At 37.9% G+C, this 13,362-nt stretch overlaps 1 protein-coding gene across 1 annotated transcript in view; it reads left to right on the top strand.

Moving 5' to 3' along the window:
• The first annotated feature begins 41 nt into the window (after positions 1-41).
• The window catches only part of SLCO4C1 (solute carrier organic anion transporter family member 4C1), a 32,698-nt gene continuing 19,377 nt past the window's right edge, over positions 42-13,362 (top strand). Inside the window, exons 1-3 of the mRNA XM_085298751.1 lie at positions 42-269; positions 5,861-6,124; positions 13,008-13,202. Coding sequence (XP_085154877.1) covers positions 56-269; positions 5,861-6,124; positions 13,008-13,202 — 673 coding nt within the window. The 5' untranslated portion in view covers positions 42-55. The remainder of the gene's footprint in view (positions 270-5,860; positions 6,125-13,007; positions 13,203-13,362) is intronic.

Below are 13,362 nucleotides of genomic sequence, written 5' to 3'. Positions count from 1 at the left end.
AGCGCTGCGCCCGGTGCTGCTTCCAGCAGGTGCCGAGCGGCGGTCTCGTTGCGCCATGAAGGGTGGCGGCATCGAGAACCCGGTGTTTGAGCCCCCCAGCCCCGACCTCGGCCGCCAGCGCGGGGCGAGCGCGGCCGGCGCCGCGCAGCCGCCGCCGGGGGCCGAGGAGGGGCCCTGCGGCTGGGGCCGCTGCGCCCCTAAGGCTCTGCAGCTCTGCAACAACCCCGAGGGCTACCTGGCCGCCTACAGCCTCCTGGCCATCTTCCAAGGCAAGCTTCCCGCGGAGAAGGCGCCCCTCTCGGGGCCGGGCCGAGCCGGGAGGGGAGGAGCGGGCGGGAGCAGCAGCGGTCCGCAGAGCCGGGAGCCTGCGGGCTGGCGGGCGCCGCGGCCGCGGGGTGAAGTTAGCGCCTCGCCGGGGGAGGCGGGAGCGCTGGTGCCCTAGGTGAGGAAGCTGTTCACACAGCGCTGGTCTCTGCGCGCCTCCGTGCTCGTCTGGTTTTTTCCTTYCTTTTTGAGCTCTTGATATGTCCATGGTCCTGTCAGCACTGTGTGTTTCATACCCTTGTCTGTGCTGCTTCCCAGTCGCTCACAGTGTGCTAATATTCCATACGTGCTTCATAGGTTGAAATGTATGTGCCAGAGAACAAAACATTTGTAATATAAACTCATAGACACGAGTGTAGAGAGCCTAACATGTGCCATGTTTTCTGCCTTCCAACTTAAAAGGTAACTTGGTGAGGCTGGGTGAGAGTGAAGGTAATTAAGTTTGCTTTTAAGAATTTGTGCTTTTGGTATGTGGATCTGAGTGCAACCATCCTTTTAATACTTAACTAACTACAAAATTGTCTGCTGAGTTAAGACTGAACAGTAAGTTGAAACAGTAGTTGGAGATGAAAAAYGTAAGCTTAGTTTGCTCTTGGTTTCTGCTGCTTAGCTTCAGATATTCCTATGTTTGTCTCCTGTAGCTAGATTCATTAGGGCCTTGGCTGGCCATAGATTTAGAAAAAAATAACGGGAGGAGGAAAGGGTTGCATTAGTGTATTAAGTGTACAAACTTGAGTTTTTCAAAGCTTACTTAGATTTTCATCCTTCAAACAGAGCTAGCTAATTAATGTTCAGAGATCTTCAACTGTATGGGACAAGCTAGAAAAGAAAGCTGCAATTCCTGAAAAGTGGTGAGGCTTTGAAGCTCTTTCTTGTTCCACATACAGTAGGAATAACAATGCTGTGAAGAGGGAGAAAATATAGAAAAAGATTTTATACTAAAATAGAAAGTAGCCTGTGCCTAAGTCACAGGGTATGGGTGATTGAGTTTCTGCGTGCCGCCAAACTGAGGTGATTGGGATGATCTTGGAGGAGCTGAGTTGGATGGCCTTCTTAAAAACCTGGAAGTGTCTCGTTACTGCTTCTATTGTTTAGAAAATATTTTTAAAAAATCAGGATCTTTAATGTGTATTTGCTGAAACTGAGTTCAATCTATTTAGAATCTGAACCTTTATTAGTACACAGGTTTGGGGTTTAAAAATAACCCAAGCATCTATACAGTTTTTGGGTAGAAGCTGTTGTTCCTTGCCTATATTTGAAAGGCCACACTACAGGTGGTAGGAACAGGGGGGGGACTGCTGTTGCAGTTATCTTACAGTAGCTCCAATTTATTTTCTTTAGCACAGGAAAAAGAAGTGGAAGAATTTAATACATAACTGACCTCAATGGCCACTGAGGTCTGCAAGACTTTGGATTATGCATTTATATTTCCTAGGTAAGGAATAGGGATAGGAAACAATGCTGTGAGTTTAAAAATGAAGAATCTTGGGTTATGTTGCACTAAACAAAGATTCTTGAGTATTTCTAGCTCTAACAAATATTGCTATATAATATTTATTAAAATATTGTTTGTGCTGATTGTCTACTTGGTTGAGTAATGATTTTAGTATCACTTAAATTTTATCTCTTAATGATACTATGGGCAGGTTCCCAACCATAAAAACGTTTTGTATTGTAAGAGTCTTTGCCTTCATAGAGTGCTATGGGTGTTCCTTCTGCAGCTCATCCAGGTCTTGGTTCTGTTACTAAAGCATAGATGTATGCCGGAGGCTTGTGTATCTAACATAATTCAGATTTAGCGCCTTAATGTAAGGAAGTTTCTGAGACTCTTTTGAAGGCTTGTGGCTGCTGCAGACCTTGTGGCCTTCTTGATGATGTGTTAAGTGGATTCTCTGAATCTCTTTTGGTTAATCATAAAGGAAATTTGGCACTGAAGACTCAAATTGTGACCCTTGAAACACGGGGAAACAAGAGTGGCTTGCACACCACAAATTTGGTGTCATATGTGAAACTTTGCAAAAATACTTAGGTCTTGCTGTTTCAGAGTCAAGGTAACCTAACAATATGCAAAAAATATGATTTTAAGTTATCTATTTCATTACCCTCCAAGTCATAGAAGCCATCACTGAAGAAAATAAAATGTCTGCACGATTTTCCACAATGCTATTGTACCTCTGTGAAAGGGTTTCTGACACTGAAGAACCATAAAGTATTCAGTAATATGGATTAGTATCTATATGTTGGTGTATGCATGCTAGACACTTTAAATCCTGAGTGAGTACAGTAGGTAGGTATTTCCAGTGGGCTAGTGCATGTGTGTGGATTTTACTTATATAAATGCACACACAGCTGTCTAAAGGAATGCATTCATTAGGTTACTGTTTAACTGCCCAGTGAAAGAGGCTATTGCTGTCATTAGCAGCTGATTTCCCTGTATTTCAACTACTCAGAAGGTCTGAAGTGAAACATAACTCTTCATTTCTGTCTGTTTCAAGTACAGGTGAAACCTGTATTTCTAGAATAGAAAACACTTCTTTGTGTAGAACATGGGAACATGGTTACATGACTAATACCTGATTCTGTACGGCACTTGAGTTGCATAAATGTATGATTGCATCTTGTAACACAGTAGTTTGGTGTGTTTGACTTCTAGCTACAGTAGGAAACAAGGTAACATTTATCTCAATATTTTGAATACAGGAAAGGCTGTTTATTCCTTATGTCAGTAACACTTTATTAAACAAAGCAACAAAACCTGGTTTTGAGATAAGTTATCAAGTTGTTTTGGCAATATATTTGTAAATGAATTGAGGAGTGTTGAAGATAATATTCTGGCTGAAAATCCTGGATAATGTTAATATTTTATAGCCAGATTAGGCTGGTTACCAGAGAGGCTCCTTTTTCAGCTGGGTGTCTGCAAATTGCTGTTCAAAAGCCACCATGCTTTAAAAACTCACAGCTGTTATTAAATGGATGAAGAAAAACTCATGTTCTTTAATATATTAGAGAAAGCTGGATTTTTTTTGACTTTCTAACATATGCTGTAGGGTGTTAATGTATTAGATGGGAATAGCTGGGACATAATTTCTGTAATAATATTAAATGTTGATGTTCTTGTAGGATATTTTTTTTTCCATAAAGTGTTAARATCAACCAGGTTCCATCTTTCCTGAAGAAACTCTAGTGATTGTTTACTAAATAGTGATGCTTGAAAAATTGTCCTGCCACTCATCACATGTAAATTTTTTACAAATGAAATCTAATTGTCTAATCAAATTGAATTTCAGTATTTTATGGCTTCTGGGATGTAAATCAAAGATGACGACAAAACTATGGGCAAAAGACGATGTCTTATAATTCTGTACTCGCCGAGTAGCTCACCTACTTCATATAAATGTTCTAAGGCCTTAGTAAATGTTCGAAGCATTATGCAAATGGGAAAAACTTGTTTGTTCATTCCTTCATGCCAGTATTGTTCTTTGTGGTGACTGCTCCTTTGCACCTTTGGCAACTTTATTTTATTTTGAATGGTGGCAATGGAAACATCTGAATACTTTTATTAGTCTGACCACCACATTTTTCATATGGGACTAAAAGGTGAAACTGCTATCCTAAATAAAAAAGGTGTGGTAGAGGCTTAGGAAGTGAACATATCGTAAGCTGCTTCCTTCTAGAAAGTTGAAGTGTTTACTCATGGTGGGGATTTCTCTGGTAAAAAGAAAATAGCTTCTTCACAGATTTGGAACAATATTATTTTGTAGAGCACTCTGAGCAGATTTGTTGAAGTTCGGTCTTGTCTTGTGTAGTTTCACTTCCGCAGACTGTAGTTCTGATTGTAAACTAACTGTAATCTATTGCTATCTCTAGTCATCTGTCCTTCTGCTGTCTGTCTTGGCATGATGGTATAGAATTTCTCTGCTTCAAAATGAATCTGAATTTTAGTGTTGGGAAATGTACTGAAAGGCCTGTGTCATGAGAGACAGTAATTTTCCTTGTATGGTTTGTATACTGATATCCCCATACATAGACAGATATGTATGTCCCTACTTGACAGGTCTGTCCTCCAGGATGAGTATATGACAGTCTTAATTATACCTGATAAGAAAATAAAATGTGTCCTGAAGGAAGCAAGTTTATGGTCGTCGAGACTTCACGAGTAGTTGAACTGATGGAGGTGAATTACTAAATAAGAAAATAAAGGAAGAATAAGCATTTCTTAAAATATTCCTGTGATAGTAATATGATAACATCAATTAAAAAAAAGTCTTTTTAAAGGGACCACTTTCTCTTATGTGGAATACATAGCTTTATGTCAAAATTCTAGGCAACTTCCTTAGGTGTCTTGCTACTGAATTTAGAGTTACATAGATAATAGTTTTCTTAATCTTACTAAATTTATTTTACCATTGATAAAAGAGGGTTGAAAAAACATAAATTTTCAGAATTTCATGGAACTATTCTAATCTAGCGTAAATGTTCTTTGAGGCATTTGTGAGGTTCCAGAATTCTTATTTACAACTGTGACCACAGGATTTCCTAATTCTTCTCTGTAGCTTGTATTTTATTACAGAAACAGTTTAATTAGACTATAATTAAGTTATTTAGGAGTATTATGAATTGTGGCTATTCATCACGCTTATAACAATCCTAGTTTGGGATTGTTAGCTACTTGGTGTCACACATTGAAGAAGAAAATGAGGCAGGATGAGATGCAAGGTAATAGCCAACACTTCTGTGAAAATGGCCAGAGTGTTTAAGTGTACACTGGAGACTACACAATTGATACCTACTTTGGGCTCTGTTTTTTGATGTTAATTTTTGAATCTACCTAAGTAGAGTAGCTTGTACAGGCCTTTCTTCCAGGTCCTGTCTGCTGCATCTGCATCAGAGGATCCTGAAGTTCTGTACAAACTTCTGCCAGTGAAAGTAAAGCACCTCAGTTGCTCTGATAGAGTTGAAAAGTATTCTAAAATAGCTTGTGCTTTTTTTGCTATTACAGGGAAGGATACCTGTTTAAAAGCCTTCTTGTGTTGTCTCTCTTCTTGATGGGTATTAAGTGGGGGAGGGAAGAATGACTACAGAATAACTATTAGAAAGCCATGTCTTCTTAAGTAACTTGCTTCAGTTTAGCTTGTGTTCACATGTTTACTGAAGTAATAGTCTTGACTAATTTCCTGTTAACTTACATAGTATCTTATGACACTGTAGTGCACTATGAGAAATTTGCTTCAAACTGAATCTGGAGCCTTAATATGTTAAGTGTTTGTGGCATGGTATTTTGCTAGCTTAGTACTTGATTGTTAAATGTTTAGTGTCTGCAAGAGAGAACAGAATTGGATAAATCCTGTGCAGTGTGGCTGGTTTAAGTTGGAACTGTATCAGTCCACTATATGCCTGGATTTTAAAGCTGATAAATCCATTAAAATGTATTGCTTTAAGTGTATTCATTTTAACTCTTCCGTCATACAATGATGAGTTTACTCTTGCATCTTTAACAAATTAAGTACCTAACTTGACTTTTTTTTTTCTGTTTTAGGTATTGTGGTAAATGGCCTGATTAACATCAGTATTTCTACAATTGAGAAGCGTTACGAGCTGAACAGTTCCCTCACTGGCTTGATCTCTGCAAGCTATGACATTGCTTTTTGTATATTGTCACTGTTTATATCTTTCTTTGGAGAAAGAGGGCACAAACCACGGTGGCTTGCTTTCTCAGCATTTATGCTAGGATTGGGCTCACTTATATTTTCCTTACCACACTTCAGTAGTGGAAAATATCACTATGGATCTAAACTTGAAGGTAAGGTTAATCTTATTTTGAAAACAAAACAAAACAAAAAAACTCTTTAACTAGTTGGGGCAACTCTGTTAACTTCGTACAACATAATTAACAATTATCTGTCTTAAAGGGGTAGTATCTCTAACATTGAAATCAGATGATTCTGTGAAATCTCTAAGATCAAAAGAGAGTCCTCCCTACATGCTGAACTCCTTTTCTGGAGGAAGAAAAAAAAATCGGTGTTGATATCAGCTCTTGTTCATGAGAAATATTTAAGTGAAATGCTCCTTTTTGCATTGATAAATGCAGTCAAAGTTCACTTTGAAAAAAGATCTGGCTTTTTTCTGTGTGTGTGTGAATAAGAATGCAGGTGAGGTCAATGATGTAGAATAAATGTTCAAGGAAAGTTGCTAGAATTACTGTGGCTTTTTGTTGAAATACTATTGCACACTAATTCTCAGGTTTGGGACTATTGTCTACTTTAAAGGCATATTGAATAATTCACTAACAAGCTTCATTAAGTTCCTCCAAAATGTTGATTAGTTTAAAGAAACCCACAGATTTCAAAGGGGAAACCAAAGATCTTGCTGATCTCCTCATAAAACAAGGCTTTACTAAATGGAATGTGCTTGATGCCAAATGCTTTCATCTCTGTTTAGTGGCACACCTCTAGGTACACATCCAGGTACCTCAAAAGTAGGATGGCTTAATCTTTCTGGAGCATGTTAATTGTTAGTGCAATGCTTAAGCAGGTTTATGCCTTCAGTGACTAAGCGTATTAGAGTGATCACTAAAACAATCAGTACCTATTAAGCAATCTGATGAAACGTTCTCAGTCTTCCAGTTGTTGGTGACTTACAAATAGGTTAGTTTTATTTCAAGTACTAATCACATAATACACTTTCATGTGCTGTCCAGATATGGACCATTAGTTAAATAAGCTATTGCTCCCCGTCTGCAAATGAGGATCTGAGGCAGAAGTTAATTGAACTTTCAACAGAATAAGGCCAGGAAAGATCTTCAGTGTTTGGAGGCTGTGAGCAGATGCTTACTGATTAAGTCACAGCAGAGAAACAGAAGCTTGCTCTCTCCTGACTGTATTATGGTCCCATTATTCTGCAATACCAGTTTCAATATGATGCTTCCAACCTTCACCACAGTGAAGATTCTTACCTGTTGTTGGTCTGTAAGTAAAGAAGTCTACACAAAGCCATTTAGTCAACAGAGCTGATTTTGGTTGGCATGTCATGTTCTTTCTGTGTGGGGTTTTTTGCTAGTTGTCTGACCCTGACTTCACAGAAGGAGTGGAAAGTGTAGTTAACTTTAAGCAGCTTGTTACACCCAAAGCTCATTGATAGTATATATTTATAATAGTTCTGGACAATTCTAATATCTCTTTAGCTGGTAGGAGTAAGGTTTTGACAGACATCAGGTTACTTGCATTAACATGCTGAATTCCTGTGCCCACATATATAATCAACATGTTTAACCGAGCTTTGTTATGGTAGCAAAATAAGTTGTTTTTCTAATTGGATTATAATGCAATTCTACAACAACCCGTAGTCAGATTTATGCTGTTTTAACATGAACAAGAAAAACACACATTGTATCCCTGGCACAGCTAGGTATGTAGTGCATAATGTCATATTCCACTACCCTTTTGAATATCTAAGAAAGATGCATGAAAGGTAGCTGTAGAGCTTTTACTTGAAACTTGAAATAGATGGTTTTGGTGAAAGAGTAGGTACATGAACTGTATCTGACTCTAAACGTAATGTCTCAGCTGACCAGATAGTGTTTGAGTAAAGTTACTACTGTAGAAGGGAAGCTGAACTGAATCCATAGAAAGATCTAATCAATGTTTGTAATTTTCTTTGTATAGAAACAAGATGCTGACAGTGTGAGGGTTCTGGGAGGGAGACAGGCAACTATTGCAGGTGATACCAAGCAAAACTGATGCTGGGGAAAGATCTCAATCTGTTCCTTTTATCAGTATTTGAGATGTCTCTGCCATTAAAGATGCTGTAGGATTTAATACCTTATTAGGGCTTATGGTCTGCAGACTTCTGAAATACAGCACCTGTGGAAAGCTTTAAATGGAACTCATGCTTTCTTCTCCTTGGCACTGTAGACTGACTGAATTCCTGATGATGTAGTTCTGACTGGTATAATTCAGATTTAAGGACTTAAGGTGATTGAAAATGAAAACTGTCAAAGAAAAATGACCACAACATGCCCTTGATAGTGCAGGGAATATGTGGACCAATGAAGACTCAAAGGTTTGTGTGTGCTATGCAATGGCACCTGTTAACAGACAAATCAATCACAGTACATGATCCTGTAGATTATCTGGTATAGCTATGATGTTGGTGGGGCATCCTACCTATGCATTTAGATGTAGAGTTTAATAGCACTTCACCAAAAAAAACTTGCTGCTTTTCTTTATCTGGGTGAGTAGTTGTTTATCAAGTTTTTAAATGTATTTGGAGTGAACTTTTCATTTGGAATAGCAGTTTATTTGGCAATCCTATTTTTATAGAGATCTACTTGGTGCTTTATACCAAAGCCCACCACCTTGTCTATTTTTTTAATGGTTCCTATTTGGTTACTTGTTATTTCTGTTCAGTTGTTAACTATGTGAATAAATATCTAATTAATACAGTGAGAGCTTCACTTGAAGCACAACTCTGAAATGTAGTTCTGAGCAATATTTAGTATAGATGCCACGTGAATCCTAATTTGGATTGCAAAATACATCTAGCCTCCAGTGTAAGACTTAGTCATCCTAGAACTTACTCTTGTGCCTTAAGATGTGTTTTTGAACCTAGTGTGCATGATACCCTACAAAATTTTTCATGGGACAGATTATAATAATACTCTAGAAATGAATTACTCTTTCTGGTGGAGTACCTAACCAGAGTAGCTAGCTCATGGACTACCGGTTTACATTTGTAAATAGCTGTAGCCACTGCAAGTGCTTAATGTTTTAGAGTTTAAACTCTCTGTAAAAGACTTCAGACTCAAATGTAACTTAGATGTAATCAGCTGTTTGTTATTATGACTTGTTTAGATAACTTGGGATGTTCAGACTCATACTGGACCAGGTTTCCCAGAGAAGTTGTGGAGTCTCCTTCCCTGGAGATCTTCAAGACCTGCCTGGATGCAACCCTGTCTAATATGCTCTAGGTGACCCTGCTGAGCAGGGAGGTTGGACTAGATGATCTTCAGAGGTCCCTTCCAACCTGACTGATTCTATGATTCTATGAGCTGGCTCTGTTATTTATAGTCTAAACAGGAGCTCCATCTAGTGGGTTCTGTAATAAAAGCATTCTGTATTTGACTTTTTTTTTTTGAGGGTAATATAGAGGACTAAACTGCAATAGGAGTGGTGAGTTATGTACTCTTATATTTCCATAAAAAAATCTTACTGAAACATGTTTTAATTTGTACAGGATGACCATTTGAGCAAATGTAAAATGTAGATCTTTACTTTGCACAACTTTATTGCGAGGATAATCAACTTATCAACTATGTTGATGCTTGTTTTTTTAAAAAAAAGGAATGCATACATGTATGTATATTGTAACTGGCCTTAGCTATTTGAGTTGAAATACATGTTGTGTCCTTTGAGGAAAGGAAGAATGGCTTGAGCATCTTTCTTCAGCTCTCTGTTCTGGAAACTGTGGCTATAGGGAAGTCATTCTGTATCTAAAAGTTCTTCTAGGAAGGACAATAATTGGTTCCTCCTTCTTTCTAGAAGATACTGAGGACAACTAAATTTAACTGGCATTTTGGTACTAATGGTGATATGTGAGCATCCCTTAAAATGGGGGGAGTAGGAAGGCATGATATAAGCCTCAAATTTGACTGTTTCCTGTCCTGCACAGTAGTGTCTGCTTACTGTTGGTTTTGCTCCCTGAAGAGACTATCTGACTAGTCAGATAACTTACAGTGCTGCTGTTCTCTATTCTGCTTGGTGTATTTCTCAATTCAGATGTTCTACTACTACAGAACATCTGCCTTAAGAATTTTTGGTCTTTATTCAGTGTGCTCATTGAAGTCTTTCAAAGAGACTTTCCCATTCAAGACTTAAAGGGCAGATAGATCTTGATGTCTAAAAGGGAATAAAACCAGCTGTTCTTGTTTCTCACAACCCTTCTCATCCCCCCAAATCCCACTGACTGTAGGTTTAGTGCAGTTAAAACTACTCTTAATCTGCCTTACTTCTAACTAATGTTACTGCTAAAGCATCTCAGTTGGCTACAGCTTGGCTTGGATGTTGCATTAGATCTTTGGAAACATTTTAGCCTTTACGTAACTTGGATTCAGGTGGGTATATCAAAACATGAAAGAAGGCTTATAATGATTTATTTCGTTGGGTGGTATTGCAATACGAGTAGTTTTTCTGCTCTTCAAAATATGTCTTAACTTTGAGAAAGGAAAACGTGTTTATGGAGAAAAGGCAGTAAAAAGATGGTAAGTCAGCTAAAAACTTTTTCCATAGCTTGGTTTATCTGAATTTAGGCTCTTCTGGTCATGTGAAAGCCAGTACCCTCTCTCCACAGTTCTTATGACTACAGCAAACAGGCTTGTGGAACTAATCCAGGTTAAACTTAACCTGGGTCACTTTCCCAATCTAACTGTTCAAAACCTTGAGCTGACAGAAGAGGGGGTGATACTGATAGCTGAGTTTGCGGGAGTAAACTATCATTTGATGGCAGTTTTGGTTGATGCTGGCTTAAACTCAGTTTCACTATTACCTTATTCTCTTTACTTCTAAAATATTTCTTGAAATGGACTGTATGGTATATGATACCACTCTGCAGATGCATGTATATTGAATTTTCTTTAAGGAGTCTGTTAGGTGATGCAAATAATAGGGTTATAATTGTATTAAACTTGAAGTGCATGTTGGTTCTCTTTTTGTAGTTGGAGACCTGATCATGTGGTTCTGAAAACAGACTAGTGTGATAACTTATTGAGATAATTATCTCAATGTCAGGGTAATTATGCTAGGGCATCTAAACTGAAGAGCTGGAAAACTGATGGAGAGAAACTATAATCAGTAATGTAATGACACAGGTTTTGAAAATCGTTATTTTGACATGAACAGAAACATTGCAGGTGGAGGTTCTGTTAACTCTAGAGTTTGATCACCATTACAATATGTAGATCTCAAACTAAGCTTTTTAAACATCATTCAGGGTATTTTCTTGTTCAGTGTATTACTGACATGGGTATTTTATTGGGAAGATACTATTATTTGTGTACTACTCTAAAATAATCAGCTGAATGCGGATTAGATTTGCCTAATAACTGTAGGATATTAACATTTAACTGCAGGTATATTCTATACAATCAGTGCTATTGAATGAATGTGTTGTATGGCATGGTGTCTTTCTACAGTCAAATTTGGATGTTGTGCATACAAATAATATGAAGTTAAACAGATGAAAGACTTAAAATCATTTCTTGCAGTAGAGAAGAATATTGCTAAAGAAAATGGTTTTAATATTAAATGGAAAATATACTTTAATTTTAGAGTAGTAATTCATAAAAAAAAAAAATATCCCCACTGTCTTCACAGTGCAGAATTGAAATGGAAATTGTTGCTAAGTGGGAAGGAAAGAAAATGAGTCCCCTCAAAGTGAGGTATTCCCATCTGTCCCTGTTGCCAGTTTCTGTACAATAGCACTGAATCACCTATTCTGTACAACATGACATTTCTGCTGTGGTGCTATGCTGTCACTTTCAGAGAACAGCATGATCTATGGATCTGTTTCTGGTAACTTCAGTGTATGAAATAGCTGCTGTGTGCCAAGGTCTTCCTTGTGTCTTGTGAGCCCAAAGCATTGGCAAGCTTGCCCTTTGTTTACATTTGAGAACACCTTTTACTTAAGCAAAAGGAACTGAAAAAAAAAATGTAGTAATTTTGTGGCAAAGTGGATCTACTGTATCTGACATGACACTTAAGGTGGTTTTCACATAATTGCTCAATATGGCTTGTTCCTACCAAACTGATGGATTTTCTTTCTCAACGTTATACAGTCTCCTATGGAGAAGTTTGGGAAGAACTATGCTTCTTTTTTCCTTTTGGTCATGTCTCTTGCGACTGCACTTAAAAGTTCAGTGATAGCCAGAAGAAGAAGGGAAAGCAGATTCTGTCTTCACTTCCTCCTTTCCCTTCCCTCCTGATAGTGCCAAACATTACAGGAGTAGGCACAACTTTAACATATTCCACCTCTGCTTCCTGCTTTTATTTATAGACAAATGCAGAGACTTTACATTAGCTTCTCATTCTGGAGATATGACAGCATGCTCTGTGAGAGCTACTTTGTTTTTGTTGTTTTTAGTAGGGAAATACTTTTCTCAAAATAGGATAGAAGAGAAGGAATTATTTTTGCCTGGGACTCTGAAAGCTGTACTTTCTCCAACAGTCTTCCCTCCTGTTCTTCAGGCTATGACTACATTAGTTAGGCACTGTAGTCCTTTAAGAGTAGAGATTCAGTGTTCCTCAATCATAAGGTACAAGAACAAGGTAAAACATCTGTTACCTAGATGTATTCATTAAATAACTGTTGTGTAACCATTTGACAGTCTTTGCATACATTTGGTCAATAATGCTTTCAGCAATCCAAAGGATTTTAATATGGCTATTTCATCCATCTTTCTGTGCTTAAAGAAACAAAAACCAAGCCATGATAATATTTCCATAAGAGTATATTATGTCATAGATCAGGGCTGTATTGTGTAGAAGATCAATAATAGGGCTGAAGATTAAAACAGGAGCCTAACAACACCAGCACTGTGCACATAGTTTAGCTTTCAGCACATGGTTTTTCTTAGTTGGAATGTGATGAGTTGGGTAATTGAGTTTTAAAGTCTTGTTGTTTCTGTCTTTCAGATACCTGTCAAATTCCAGGAGCAAACTCTGCTAACTTCACTTGCAGTGCCAGCACAAAGTCTTCACTTTCTAACTACCTGTATGTCTTTATCCTGGCCCAACTGTTGCTGGGAGTTGGAGGAACTCCACTATATACTTTGGGGACAGCTTTTATTGATGACAGCGTCCCAAAACACAAATCTTCCCTTTATATAGGTAACTTCTTTTTGAACTAGTTCTAATGCATTGCCTGTGTTGATCATGAGCTACAACATCTTTAAATGTTTTTATGGAGGGACCTCAAAATTAATATTTCTTCATTGCTTGCTTGTTTGTAAAGTAATTCAGTAATACCAAACTTGCACAGAACTTGACA

Source organism: Rhea americana, unplaced genomic scaffold, assembly GCF_003343005.1.
Source record: "Rhea americana isolate MKP2758 unplaced genomic scaffold, rheAme1 scaffold_141, whole genome shotgun sequence".
NCBI classification, from domain to species: domain Eukaryota; kingdom Metazoa; phylum Chordata; class Aves; order Rheiformes; family Rheidae; genus Rhea; species Rhea americana.
This window is presented reverse-complemented; position numbering and strand designations above follow the sequence as displayed.